Genomic DNA, 13,096 nt, shown 5'->3' with positions numbered 1-13,096 from the left:
CCCCAACATCTACGTCCAGGCACCAATGGGGGGTGTGTGGCTCCTTCTGTTCTTCAACCCTAAGACTGTTAAGAGTGGGTCTAAAGAGCTCTTGAACACGCCGACCGAGCCACCCCAGAAGGGGGTTGCCTTCAGTCCTCTCTTCCCGGGGGTAAGCCCCCCCAATAGCTTGCAGCAAGCAGCGCAGCACAGCACGCCCGGGGCTCCTCCATCCAGCCCACGCGCCCTCCCGCGAGCCAAGAGAAGTCGCTCCACCTCCTGCAGTGACGCGCGCCCGGCAAGACCAATCTGAGCTCGCGGCGCGCCGGCCGGTCCCGCTCCCCCAGCTTAAGAAAGGGCGCGCGGGGCGCACGGACCAGAGTGGCCTGGCGAAGGGGCGCGGGGCGCGCGCGCGGGGCTGTTGGCACCGGCGCGGCTCAGGCTCTCGCTCCTCCGCCCTCGAGCCCCGACAGCTCCCGGCCGGCCGCCTGCCCATGCAGAAGTGAAGAAGTGAGCGCGGCCCGCGGCGGGATGCTGGCTCTGCTGGCCGCCGGCTTGGCGCTCGCCCTGGCCGCGGGGGCTCAGGACGACCCGGCGCCGCCGCCGCTGGGCAGTCACTTCGTGTGCACCGCGTTGCCCCCCGAGGCGGCGCGCGCCGGCTGCCCGCTGCCCGCGATGCCCATGCAAGGCGGCGCGCTGAGCCCCGAGGACGAGCTGCGGGCCGCGGTGCTGCAACTGCGCGAGACCGTCGTGCAGCAGAAGGAGACCCTGGGCGCCCAGCGCGATGCCATCCGCGAGCTCTCCGGCAAGCTGGCGCGCTGCGAGGGGCTGGCGGGCACCAGAGCGTCAGCCTCGGGCAAAGACACCATGGGCGACCTGCCCCGGGATCCGGCTCACGTCGTGGAACAGCTCGGCCGCTCGCTCCAGACCCTCAAAGACCGCCTGGAGCGCCTCGAGGTAAGTGGGGTGCGCGGAGTCTGTCTGATCGTGGGGACAAGGCTTCTCCATTCCGCTCCAGGAACTAACTGGTTGCCTCCCACCCCGACTCGCTTTCAGCTTAGTTCTCTTCGATTCCCCCTTGTGTAAAAAAAAGAAAGAAAGAAAGAAAGAAAGGGTTAAAGGACCCCCCTGTGGCCTATGGGACCCAGCCTTCTCCTGGTTTTTGTACATCTCCAAATTGCCCGAGTAGACGTTCTCCCCAGGTGGCAGTGATTCGAGGCGTCCAGTGTCGCCTTTTATAAATCAGGTCCCGCTGGACCAGGGTGCTCAGGGACCACCTGGGGGATGCATATGACCGATCACTGCCATGAAGGAACCTTCGCTAACTTCAGAGACCCTTCTTGGGCCGTTGGGGTGGGGGTGGGGGAGAGAGAGAGAGAGAGAGAGAGAGAGAGAGAGAGAGAGAGAGAGAGAGAGAGAGAGAGAGAGAGAGAGAGAGAGAGAGAGAGAGAGAGAGAGAGAACACACACACACACAGCTGTTTGCTGTTTGGAACTTTGGGAATCAAATCTCACTTGCATTTTCCATCCCTACGTAGTAAGGGAAGGAGGGTTTGCCGTCTTGGCTGAAGAAATGTCTCGAAGAACCTGTTAGCGAAAGTCGGTTTCAGTGGCAGGTATTTGAGGGTCTTCCAAGGTACCCTGGCCAAGTCGAGTTATTTCCCAGGCTCATCCTGATAAGCTACAGCTCTCATTCTCCGGCAGGAAGTCTGCACCAGCAAATTCTCTGACTTAACCCTTGCAGAGAATCCACTGCCAAGCCCACTGTTTGCATTTGAGAATGAGGCACAATGGGGGAACACAGCCTGCCTAGGATGAGAGCCTGGATAGAGAGACTACCCTAATCACCCCCATCCCAGAACCCACAGAGGGAAAGAGGTACAAAAGAGCCCAGAGGGTACTGGGAAATATTCAAAGCCAAGATTCCTGTGATTTCCAGACAGACAAGATTCAGAGGTCTTGTTTTCCTGCTAACATCCCTGCAATCTCAGTGATTTCCTTTTGTGACATTCTGGCCCTGGGGGTGGATCTGTAACTCTTCTTTGTCCCTTTAAATCCTGGATTTTTATTTTTTTTATTTTTCTCTTCCTCCTGGGAATGGTAAGTGTTGGTTTCTTCACTCTTCAGTAAGGGGAGAAAGGCAGCAGCTTTTGGAGGGGAGAAATGAGAGTCATAAGTTTCCAACGTTGTCGCATAGTAATTCCCCTTTGACTCGGAAATCCTGTCCACATCCCCCGCAGAGCAGAGGCGCCCAGATAGGCACTATCCAACACACCCAGCTTTGGCTTTATAGAAGCTTCTCCCAGCAGCCTCGGAGTGTGGGGGGCACCTTTGCATGATCACTCCCTTTAAAAAAAAAAAAACAGCCTCGCTATTTCTCCCTCCTCTCCATTATCCACAGAACCAGCTCCGGGCCAACACGTCCAGCACCCCACTGCCTGGGGAGTTCCGAGAGGTGCTCCAGCAGCGGCTGGGCGAGCTGGAGAGGCAACTGCTGAGCAAGGTGGCAGAGCTGGAGGACGAGAAGTTGCTGCTGCATAATGAGACGGCAGCACACAGGCTGAAGACAGAGAATGCTCTGGGCGCACTGCTGCAGCGGGTCCTGGAGCTCGAGCGTGGTCAGTGGTCTTCAGTTATGCTTAGTGGTCTTCAGTGGCCTCCATTTGCCCAGTCCCAGCAGTGTGGCCACACGCAGACCCAGGGGGGACAGGTGGCTACTGGAGTCCTACCTTTTGGCACCAAGCTGTGCTTTCACTTCTCAGGGTTGTGCTTGAGTCTCTCCCCTTGCACAATACCTGTCCTGGAAACCAAGTGGCCCCCATACCCTGCTCCCCATTACTGTCTCTTCCTTGAGCTGTTGCCTCAGCCTATCATTGTTTCCAGGGGTGGGGGTATCTTATTTTTTCTCCCCACACCTGGTTGGGCCCCCATCCTTTCAGAGTCTCAGGAGTCTGTCGGGATGACCCAGTTCTGTCTGTCACTGTTGTTAGCAAATATGGAGACATGAGGTAGAGGGAAGGGGGAGCTATGTCGTGCCTGAGTCAGGGGACCTGTTGCCTAGTGTTAGGGCACTGCCCATGGAATTCAGGCACTCTAAAAGGGGGTGGGTGGGTATGGGGGCACATGCTTTAGGATTGGATGGGTGGGTATGGGGGGGAATGTGTTCTAGGAGAGGGTGGATGGAAACCTGTTGAGTGAGTGTGAGAGCCCCCCAGAAAATGTGCAGACATGCTCGGACTGATTAAGGAGTGGGGATGGGATGGGGGGGCAGCTGGTCACAGAATCAGTGCCTCAAACCAACCCTCCTCATTCCTTCCTGCATTTCCTTCCCTTCCCTTTCATTTCCTTCCAGCTCTCAACCTAGTTTCACATGCCCCTTCCCAGCTCCTTCATGAGGGATCACCCCAGGAGCATCCACTTTGGGACTATCCTCCAGCTCATTCTGTGCAATCACTTCCCTTGTGGGGCCCTCAGGATGGTGCCCACCAGCCCAGATCTGTGCCCCGCTCCCATACTCTGCCCCTCACATCTCAGGGGGAGGAGGCCTGAGTGCCTCGCTCAGTTCTGCTCTGGGTACTATCTCTGCAGCATCTCTAAACCATGGTAGAGAAGTCACTTGATTTCTGCAGCTGCCATTGTCCCTCCCATGAGTGAGTGCCCCAGAACCCCCAAATGAGTGCATGCTCATTCCTGAGGGGTCACCTAAGTGGCATTCTGCCCTGTCGAGGACCAATTTTGGAATAGGTCAGCTCTCAATTCCCATGTCTCTATGCATTAGAGGTAGCTGGTGAGCTGTTAGGTTCAGGGTCCCCAGTGGCCACATCTTCTGGCCAAATGTGGACTGTGAGGTCCTTGGTCTGGTCCTACTCAGTGAGAGAGTTCAGGGAGCCCAGCAGGGCCTCACTCACAGGGCTGGCAGGCCTGAGAAAGAGAACTCAGTACCCACAGTTCAGCTGTGGGTTTGGCAGTGCTCTATGTGGCCACACTTGCTGGTCAGCTGCTGGTCCATCCCTGCTTGGAGAAATGGGGAGAAGTGTATAAGCAGAGAGAAGACCCACCCTGTAGGCGTGTCCTTCATAGGCTCTTCCCCTGCAGGCTCCACCTCCTCTGGGCCCCACTGCCCCCTCCATAATCCACAGCCATACTTTTTGGTCAGGCAAAAAGAAGGCCTTGTCTTTTGTGGGCTTGGCCTGCATAGGCCTGCCCCTTGTAGGTTCCTTCCCCTGCAGTCATGGGTCAGGCCTTTTCATTTTTCCTTGATTTTTGTTTGTTTGTTTTTTGGGGTCACATCGGCAGTGCTCAGGGATTATCTTTGGCTTTGCACTAAGAAATTGCTCCTTGGGGCTGGAGGGATAGCATGGAGGTAAGGCATTTGCCTTTCATGCAGAAGATCGGTAGTTCGAATCCCCTGAGCCTGCCAGGAGTGATTTCTGAGCATAGAGCCAGGAGTAACCCCTGAGTGCTGCCAGGTGTGACCCAAAAACAAAAAAAAAAAAACAAACAACAACAAAAAATTGCTCCTGGCAGGCTCGGGGGACCATATGGGATCTCGGGATTTGAACCACTGTCCTGAATCGGCTGCGTGCAAGAGAAATGCCTTACTGCTGTGCTATCTCTCTGGCCCCCATTTTTCCTTGTTTTGAGTTCAGTGTCCCTTAGGCCCCCAGATGTCTGACAGAAAGGGTACTGGGTGAGTGGGGCTAGGCCTCCTTACCCTCCCATCCCTGATGAGTGAGGCCCATCTCTTGACTCCAAGCTGAATGTATTGTGGGTGCTGAACTATAGGGAGCCCCTGAAGCACCAGTGTTTCCATTCTCTATCTTGGTATTCCACTTTTGCAGAGGGTAGGAGAGGGACATTGAGGGTTTCAGTTTCTCTCAGCTAATGAAAGCTTAGTTCTTACAGCACTAATGAGGGGTGAGACCCTCCCCCCATTTCTACCCAACCCAGCCTCCTCATTAAGCTTCCCCACAGAGTGGGGTGGTCCCACCGTTGCAGGATCCTATGGTCTGGGGGTTCAATTAAGGCTGTACTAGAAGCAGAGGGTAGACCCCTGTAGGGTCTTTCTGCAGCCTGTTCCAGGGATAAAGGAGCTTCCTGGGCCTTCCTGAACATCATGTCCAGGAGTGTATTGTGAGGACAGAAAATAAACCTGGGGTTCATTTGGGGAAAAAGGCCCTTGGACTGCAGATTGGGGAGAAAAGGACAGAGACTGTTGGGTTGGGAGATGCTGACTCACTTCATGAGACACCCTGGCCCTGGAGTAAACGAGGTCTAGAATGGGGTGCTGGAGAGATAGCTCAGTGCCCGTGACCAGCTCAACTTTGATCCCCAGCATCACCAAGGGTTATCATGAGTACAAAGGCAGGAGAAAGCCATGGGTACCTCTAAGTGTGTCCCCGAACACACACATATACACATATGCACACATACAAACATTCACACACATACACACACATGCACAATGAGGCAATTGTGGAAGATTCGAGTGAGGTACCTACCCTCCCTTCCCTGGCAAAGTCTGGTGTGTGGACTGAGCTGGACTGACAGAGGGGATGGAACCTTTTCCAAGGTTGCTCAGGACCCAGTGAGGTCTGATTCAGGGAGGGTCCCAGGTCCCAGGAACTGGTGGGCACTCACAGTGCACCCCTTCTTCCCCCTGTGCAGGCAACAGTGCCTTCAAGTCCCCGGACGCCTTCAAGGTGTCCCTACCCCTGCGCACCAACTACCTGTACGGCAAGGTCCGGAAGACATTGCCTGAGCTATATGCTTTCACCGTCTGCCTGTGGCTGCGCTCCAGCGCCTCGCCGGGCATCGGCACCCCCTTCTCCTATGCAGTGCCCGGGCAAACCAATGAGATCGTGCTGATTGAGTGGGGCAACAACCCCATCGAGCTGCTCATCAATGACAAGGTACGTCTGCTGCAGGGGCAGCTGATAAGGAATCGGGGGGGGGGGGGGGATCAGGAGGTCCAGGCTGTGAAACTAGCCAGGAAGCGGCTTTTGGGGTTGGGCACAGGGATGGCTGAGGATGCGAGGAGAGAGGTCTGGCCACAGCCCTGACAGTCCCTCTGTTCCTTGCATCTCTTTCCATCAGTGCTAATACAGATGCAGCTCTCTGGGGGATTTTGGGGGTGAGATGAGAGTCTTGTGTCATGACATATGCACCTTCCAGCAGCAACTTGTAGACCACTGTGCACTCACCACAGCTCAGACTGTTCCATCAGCCACCCTGATCTGCCTTGCCTTTACCCCCATCTGCCATGCCCCTGTCCGAGACAAACCCTGCTAAGTTAGAGTGTTTTCTGGCTCTAAGCATCTGGAAATCCCCCACATCCCAGTCAAGGAACTTCATTCCCAAATCCAGAGCCCGCCCCAGTGCACCCTATTGAGATGTGTGTTCCTCTGTGCCATTCTGGGACACTCAGAACTGGTCCAGCCTGGTTTGCATCCCAGCTTAGATGCTAGTAAACAGCATGATCCCAGGAGGCTGGTGCCATTGCTAGGAGCTGCTGGTGACAAGGGCAGGTGTAGGAGCACCTCAGGGGACTCAAAGTGCTGCAAGAAGGGCCTGTCCCTATTCTGTGGGGTGTGCCTTCCTCCTGGGGGTCAGGCTGGAGCAGGGCCTGGATCTAATGTTGAGGCCAGGCCTGGCTTCCCTCTCAGTCCTTTTCTGGAAGCTACCCAAGCTGAGGGTCACAATGGTGTCTGACTTGTCCTCCTCCCTGGGCCTCTCTGGGACAGATTCTCCAGTTCTTTCATCAGTCCCTGCCCCACCATTCCCCTGCATATTTGGCACCTGAACCTCCCACCTGCAGAGATAGGCACACAAGGAGGGTCCCTGCTCTGACTTCTGTGGACCTCACCTGCACCTGTCCCCCATGTAGGTGGCTCAACTGCCCCTTTTCGTCAGCGATGGCAAGTGGCACCATGTCTGCATCACCTGGACGACACGGGATGGGCTCTGGGAGGCCTTCCAGGATGGCGAGAAGCTGGGATCCGGGGAGAACCTGGCACCCTGGCATCCCATCAAGCCGGGGGGCGTGCTAGTGCTTGGGCAGGAGCAGGTGGGTGCCTTTTTCAGGACCCCTCAATTTCTGTACCCCTCCCAGCTGGGCCCAAGAGTGAGGGGCCCCAATACCTCCAAGTTTCAGGGTCCTCCTCTTGGTGCAGCATTGACTTGGGGTACAGGGCTGAGCAGCTCCTCCCATGGCTGCCGGCTTGGGGTCTGGACTCTGTCCTCAGTAGGATACATGGCCAGTCTTAGGGGATATTGGCCATGGGGAGACAAGAGAGAGTCTGGGGTAACCCATAGCTGCTCCCCCAATGGCAAGTGGGTGCTAAGTTTACTGGGAGATTTGCTAATAATACATGGGGGGCTCCTGCAGGTCTCTGTCCCCCTCATTTCCCTGTTGCAGCCCCAGAAGTGGGCTGGGCCAGGAAATCCTTTGGTTGTTGTTATTGGGGGGTCTGAGCAAAGCTGCCTCTGAAACTTGCACTCGCCAAGAGTGGGATTAGTATGGAGGTGGTGGGCGAGTCCCAAGAGTCTCCAGACCCCCAATGAGTGAGCCGAGCCCAGAGAGGTCGGCAGCTGCAGGGGCCTGGCCTGACACCTCTGCTGTCTCTTGCAGGACACCGTGGGGGGCAGGTTTGATGCCACACAGGCGTTTGTCGGGGAGCTGAGCCAGTTCAACCTCTGGGACCGTGTCCTACGTGCCCGGGAGATCGCAGCCATCGCCAACTGCTCCAGCGACATGCCTGGCAACGTCATCCCCTGGGTGGACAACAATGTGGACGTGTTCGGGGGTGCATCCAAATGGCCCGTGGAGACATGTGAAGAGCGACTGCTGGACCTGTAGCTGCCCCTCCTGAGCAGAGGGGCTGAGTGCCGTGTGTCCCTTGCTTCTTTGCTCCTTCCCCAATCTCCCAGGAGTGCGGGTGTTGGAGAGCCCTGAACCTGCACCCCTGACAGTGATCCTGTCCTGCTCGTCCTTGCCATCCCTTATGTCTCATGTGCTCCCTCTTGCAATCTCAAAGGCTTTGCAGCCATCCTGCTGCCCCGTACGGCCATGTCCCCCATGTGCAGTGTATCCCTCTGTCTCCCAGCACGCAAGGCCTCACCCACAGCTGACACTTTCCTTCCCAGGAACTCCTGAGCTGGGGAGTGTGTGGTTCCTGGGAGATGCTGGTTGGGGCCTCGCAGGGTTCCCCATCTCGGCCACACTGACCACCGGCTTTACTCCTGAAGCTCAGGAGCCTTTGCGGTGTCTGGCTTTGCCAAAGCCTCTTCTCAACGGTGCCAAATGTCCCGCCACAGCTCTGTCCTCTTTCCTGCCTGGTCCCAAGGCAGGTCCCTGCTGGCATCTCTCCATTTTTCATCTCTCTGTCTCTCCATCTCTCTGTCTCTCCCTGCACTTCCCTGGAGCTGATCCTCGATGCTCAGTGAGGGTATGGGGTAGGAGGAGACCCAGAGGAAGGAACTTGGCGGGCAAAGTTTATAATGCAGAATATTATATATTTTATTTTTCATACACATTCCAAGTGCACATCTGTGCATGCCTCATGGGCAGAACTCTAGTTGCCTGCCCCTCTCATCATGTGTGCCCCCAAAAGCCTGCAAGGGGGAAAAAGTTTGGATTAAAGTTGCCCTGGAAGTGTTGGTGCTTCAGAGCTCTAGTATCTGGGAAGGGGGCGGGCCAAGCTGCAATGGATCCCAGGTCTGCGTGGTGACTCTGGGAGTGGGGGGTTGGGGTGTATGCCCCCATTTTAGCCAGCCACTCACTTGTTAGTCTGCCATCTTTGCTGCCTGAGCAGCCTTGGAGGGAGCACCTCTCTACTCCACAGTGTGTGCCCTGCCAGGCTTCTTAATCCTAATGACCCAAAGGGTCAGCCCCAGGCATGTCAGTTGTGCAGTGAATTCTGGGTTGCACTGGGGAAGGACAGAATGGGGGGAACCATTGTTGTCCATAGCCATGTGGTACTGTGGCTTAGACCCGGACTGGTTCTCTCTGAGCTGTCTCCTATGTTCCTAACCGACCTCACAGGTATGACCATTCTCCACTCCATCTGCACAAGGGACAGTGTGGTGCTGCAAGCCATTTTCATAAGTTTATTTGGTTTCATTTTGGAGCACTCAGCGATGGTCAGGGCTTACCCTTGGCTCTGCACTCAGGAATCACTCCTGGCAGTGCTCAGAGAACCCTATGGGATGCTGAGAATGGAACCTGGGACAGCTGTGTGCAAGGCCAACACCCTCCTTGTTTTCCTGTGGCTCTGGCCCACGTTTGTGGCAGCTGCAGGGAAGACAGCTGCTTGTCCCTGCCCCAGGATCAATGTCTCAGATGCTGTGACTTGAGCTGGTGGTGACGTCTGGAGCCATGACCCCTGATGTCAGATCCTTGTAGGTAATACAGGGCTTAGGGCCTGGCATGTTCCCAACCTGGATCAGAACCACAGTACCACACAGCTTCCTGGGCACCCTCAGGTGTGGTCCTGGAGGCCCCAGGCACCCACAGTATGACCCTGGAGGGTACCCACTATGCCTTAGTGCCAAGCAGCACTGAACTGCCACCCAGTTGTCTGAGTATATCTGGGAGGAACCAGCTGAGCACTGTTTGGGAGCCACTCCCAATTAAATCTAAGACCATTGAATAACAAGAAAACTTGGGTCTAACTTCAGTATCACTTTGGACCATTCCCCTGCCTTGTAGACCCACATGTTAAAGCCAAGTGCAGAACCACGAGTCTTCATGCTGACAACACCAGGCACCCAGGTAAGGCCAGGAAGGTAGATAGTGGGATCCTCTCTTCCCAGCCCTCCTTGTGCCTCCTATTGGAAGAAAATCCCTCTTCTCACACCTCCAACCAAGAATTAAATTGTCTAGAGGTTACAAAAAAAAGGAAAAAAAAAATCACTAGGGATCTAGGTGCCCCAGAAGGTGTAGGCAGAAGCCCCGAGGTGGTCAAAGGCTGCCATGGAAACTCGCTGTGTGATCAGTGATGCATCGAAAACCATGGATGCAGCTAAGTAAAGGCAGCCTAAGACCATGTGGCTGTGGCTGGGGAAGGTGGGGTCCTGCAGCATCCTCCAGGGAGGGGCCTGTCTCGGAAGGACCCACTTGTGTGTGCGACACAGTTTGTGTGTGTGTGTGTGTGTGTGTGTGGTTGTGTATATGTGAGTGCATATGTAAAAATGTGAGTATATGAGTGTTTGTGATTGTGTATGTGTGAGTGTGAGTGTGTTACCTTTCATTCTGTTCTACAGGTGTTGGTGCCTACTCTGCACTGTCCAGGCACAGGGAACAGGCAGCCGAGTTATTCTTTCACAAAGATGAATTCCAATGGGGAGGGTGGGAGAAGACGACTGTGCAAATGGGGGAAATGCTGGTGATGCGATAGGGCGTGTGGTGTCTGACTGAAGTTGGGGCATGGTTGCACACAAAACTGACTCTGAGTGGGATTCGTGAAGGGAACTGAAGGAGTTCTGAGCTTGGATGTCCAAGAGAAGAAATGCCCAGACTGGTCGCATACACAGGGAAGACAAGGGAGAAGAGTGGGACTGAGACACAGTAGGACCATCCCCACCAGGGCCTAAGTTCATACTGTAGCTGAAGTGAAGTGGGGAGGCTGGTGGCTGCAGAAGGCAGGGATGTAGAGTAACTGCTTTGATACATGAAGCAGACAGCTGTGCCTGTGGTGAGAAGGAACCAGTTACCGGTGGAAGCAGGGAGATGGGTGGCAGGAAAGGGGGTCTGCTGGGCTGGTTAAAGTGGGAGGTGAACCAAGTGATGATGACTCGAAGTAGGGAAAGAGCACATGGGGCAGAAATGGAAGGATCCAGAATAAGAAGTAGCATGATCAAGAATTGCAGATATGTGAGGTTGAGGAGAAGAATCAAGTGTGAATTTAACCAACCCAAAGTTGGATAAACTGGAGAAGGACACACATGGAAGCATTATGATTCTTGGAAAGGCAAGAGCAGGGATTCTTGGAGAAACTTGTCACATTCAGAGCAGGGTTTTCATTAGAAGGCAGAGGATGAAAGAAACAAGGTAATCAACCAAGAATTCTGCATCTGACAAAACTATCCTTCAGGGATTCAGAGAATTCAGACAGTACATGGTCATCCCCAGTTTGTCTGCTTGTCACCCTTAGGCATTGCCAGGAATGATTCCCAATCAAATCACACAGTCAGGAATAAGCCCTTTGCATTCTGTTTATAGCACCATACAAAAATAACACTCTCCCCCCCCAAAAAAAAATCCAACACAACTATCCTTCAGAAATGAAGGCAAAATGAAAACTTTTTTCAAATAGACAAAAATCAAAAGAATTCAATGCCAGCAGATATGCCCTATTAGAAACAAGTCACAAATATGGAATGAAAAGGCATTAGTCAGCCCTTCAACCCTCCATGAAGGTTGATGAAGAAAACCATAAAAGAAAGAATGGAGGGCTGGAGAGATAGCACAGGAGTAGGGCATTTGCCCTGCACTCAGCTGATCCAGACGGATGGTGGTTCGAATCCCGGCATCCCATATGGTCCCCTGTGCCTGCCAGGAGCAATTTCTGAGTGCAGAACCAGGTGTAACCCATGAGCACTCCCAGGTGTGACCCAAAAACAAAAAATAAAAGGAAAACAATATAAATGTGTTTTGGGGGCCACTCTGTGCAGTGTTTGGTGGCCCAGGTCATGTTGCTCAGACCTTGTGATGGGTCTACCAGAGCCATATTGGTGGCACAAAAGGGAAGTCCTACAGTGCATGTTCATAACCTGTTCTTTACCACTTGAGCAATATCCTGGGTCCAATGAATTGGAATTGTTTTTGGTTTGGGGCCAAACCCAACAGTGCTCAAAATTTACTCCTGCCTCTGTGTTCAGGAATCATTCTTGGTGAAACTTGAGGGACCACAGGTAGTGCCAAGGATTAAATCAGAACTGGCCAGGGACCAGAGAGATAGCATAGTGGTAGAGCATTTGCCTTGGAAGTTTCCAACCTGGAATGGACCCAGGTTCAATTCTCAGCATCCTATATGGTCCCCTAAGCCTGCCAGGGAAGATTTCTGAGTGCAGAGCCAGGAGTAATCCCTGAGTGCTGCCGGGTGTGGCTCAAAAACAAACAAAAGATCAGAATTGACCACATACAAAGCAAATGAATTGACCCTGTATTATCTCTCCAGCCCCATCAATGTATTTTTTTATTTGTTCCTCTTTTGCCTCTAGTTTAAAAGACAACTGTTTAATGCTATATAAGCGCATGTTGATAGGTGCAAATGTTACATTTGATTACATCTTTTTTTTTTTTTTTTTGGTTTTCGGGTCACACAGGGGTTTTTCCTGGCTCTACGCTTAGAAATCACTCCTGACAGGCTCGGGGGACCATATGGGGTGCCGGGATTCGAACCACCATCCGTCTGCATGCAAGGCAAATGCCTACCTCCTTGCTATCTCTCCAGCCCTTGATTACATCTTTATTGTGATTGTTGCTGACAACAGAACAAAACCATCGTGAAGACATAGAGCTATGCAAGAGTAATTAAGTTGATATTAATCCAAACTCGATGGTTATAAATTAAGATGTTGCTCAAAAATCCCCAGTACAACCACTTAGAAAACATTTCAGAATATATTTAAAGAAGCGACAGGGAATTAAAATACTTCATCACAAAATATCCACTTCACACGAAGAAGGTAGCAATACAGGAAGAAAGAAACAAAATTCACATAAGATGCATAAAAAACAAATTACAAAATGGCATGCATGACCTACACCTCCTCTGTAATTATAGTAAATGTGAGTTCATAAATATTCTGGTGAGATGGCTGAGTTTAGAAAGTGGATTTAAAAGTAATCTAATTAGATGTGATCGACAAGTGAGACACTTGCAATTCTAAAACAAACATAGGTTGAGTGTAAAAGAATGAGAGAAATAAAACCCTTTTCTGCAAATTTGTTTAAACAAAGAACAACTCATGATGCCAAAGTCAGGCATAATAGGCTTTGCAGCACAAATTGATACTAGGAAAACAAAGAATGTGATAATGATAACATGGTTAATCCATCAAGGATCACAGTTATAAACACATGTCCTTGATATCTAAGATGAAACCACTGAACC

General features: G+C 52.9%; 1 protein-coding gene across 1 annotated transcript; it reads left to right on the top strand.

Annotated features, from left to right (window-relative positions):
- Positions 1 to 460: 460 nt before the first annotated feature.
- Positions 461 to 8,634, top strand: NPTX2 (neuronal pentraxin 2). Its single transcript, XM_049788650.1, has 5 exons — positions 461 to 936; positions 2,380 to 2,596; positions 5,646 to 5,890; positions 6,865 to 7,044; positions 7,609 to 8,634. Exons 1-5 carry the CDS (start codon positions 511 to 513, stop codon positions 7,834 to 7,836), a joined length of 1,296 nt encoding a protein of 431 aa, XP_049644607.1. The 5' UTR covers positions 461 to 510; the 3' UTR covers positions 7,837 to 8,634.
- Positions 8,635 to 13,096: the final 4,462 nt, after the last annotated feature.

This window comes from Suncus etruscus, chromosome 15, assembly GCF_024139225.1.
Source record: "Suncus etruscus isolate mSunEtr1 chromosome 15, mSunEtr1.pri.cur, whole genome shotgun sequence".
NCBI lineage: Eukaryota > Metazoa > Chordata > Mammalia > Eulipotyphla > Soricidae > Suncus > Suncus etruscus.
This window is presented reverse-complemented; position numbering and strand designations above follow the sequence as displayed.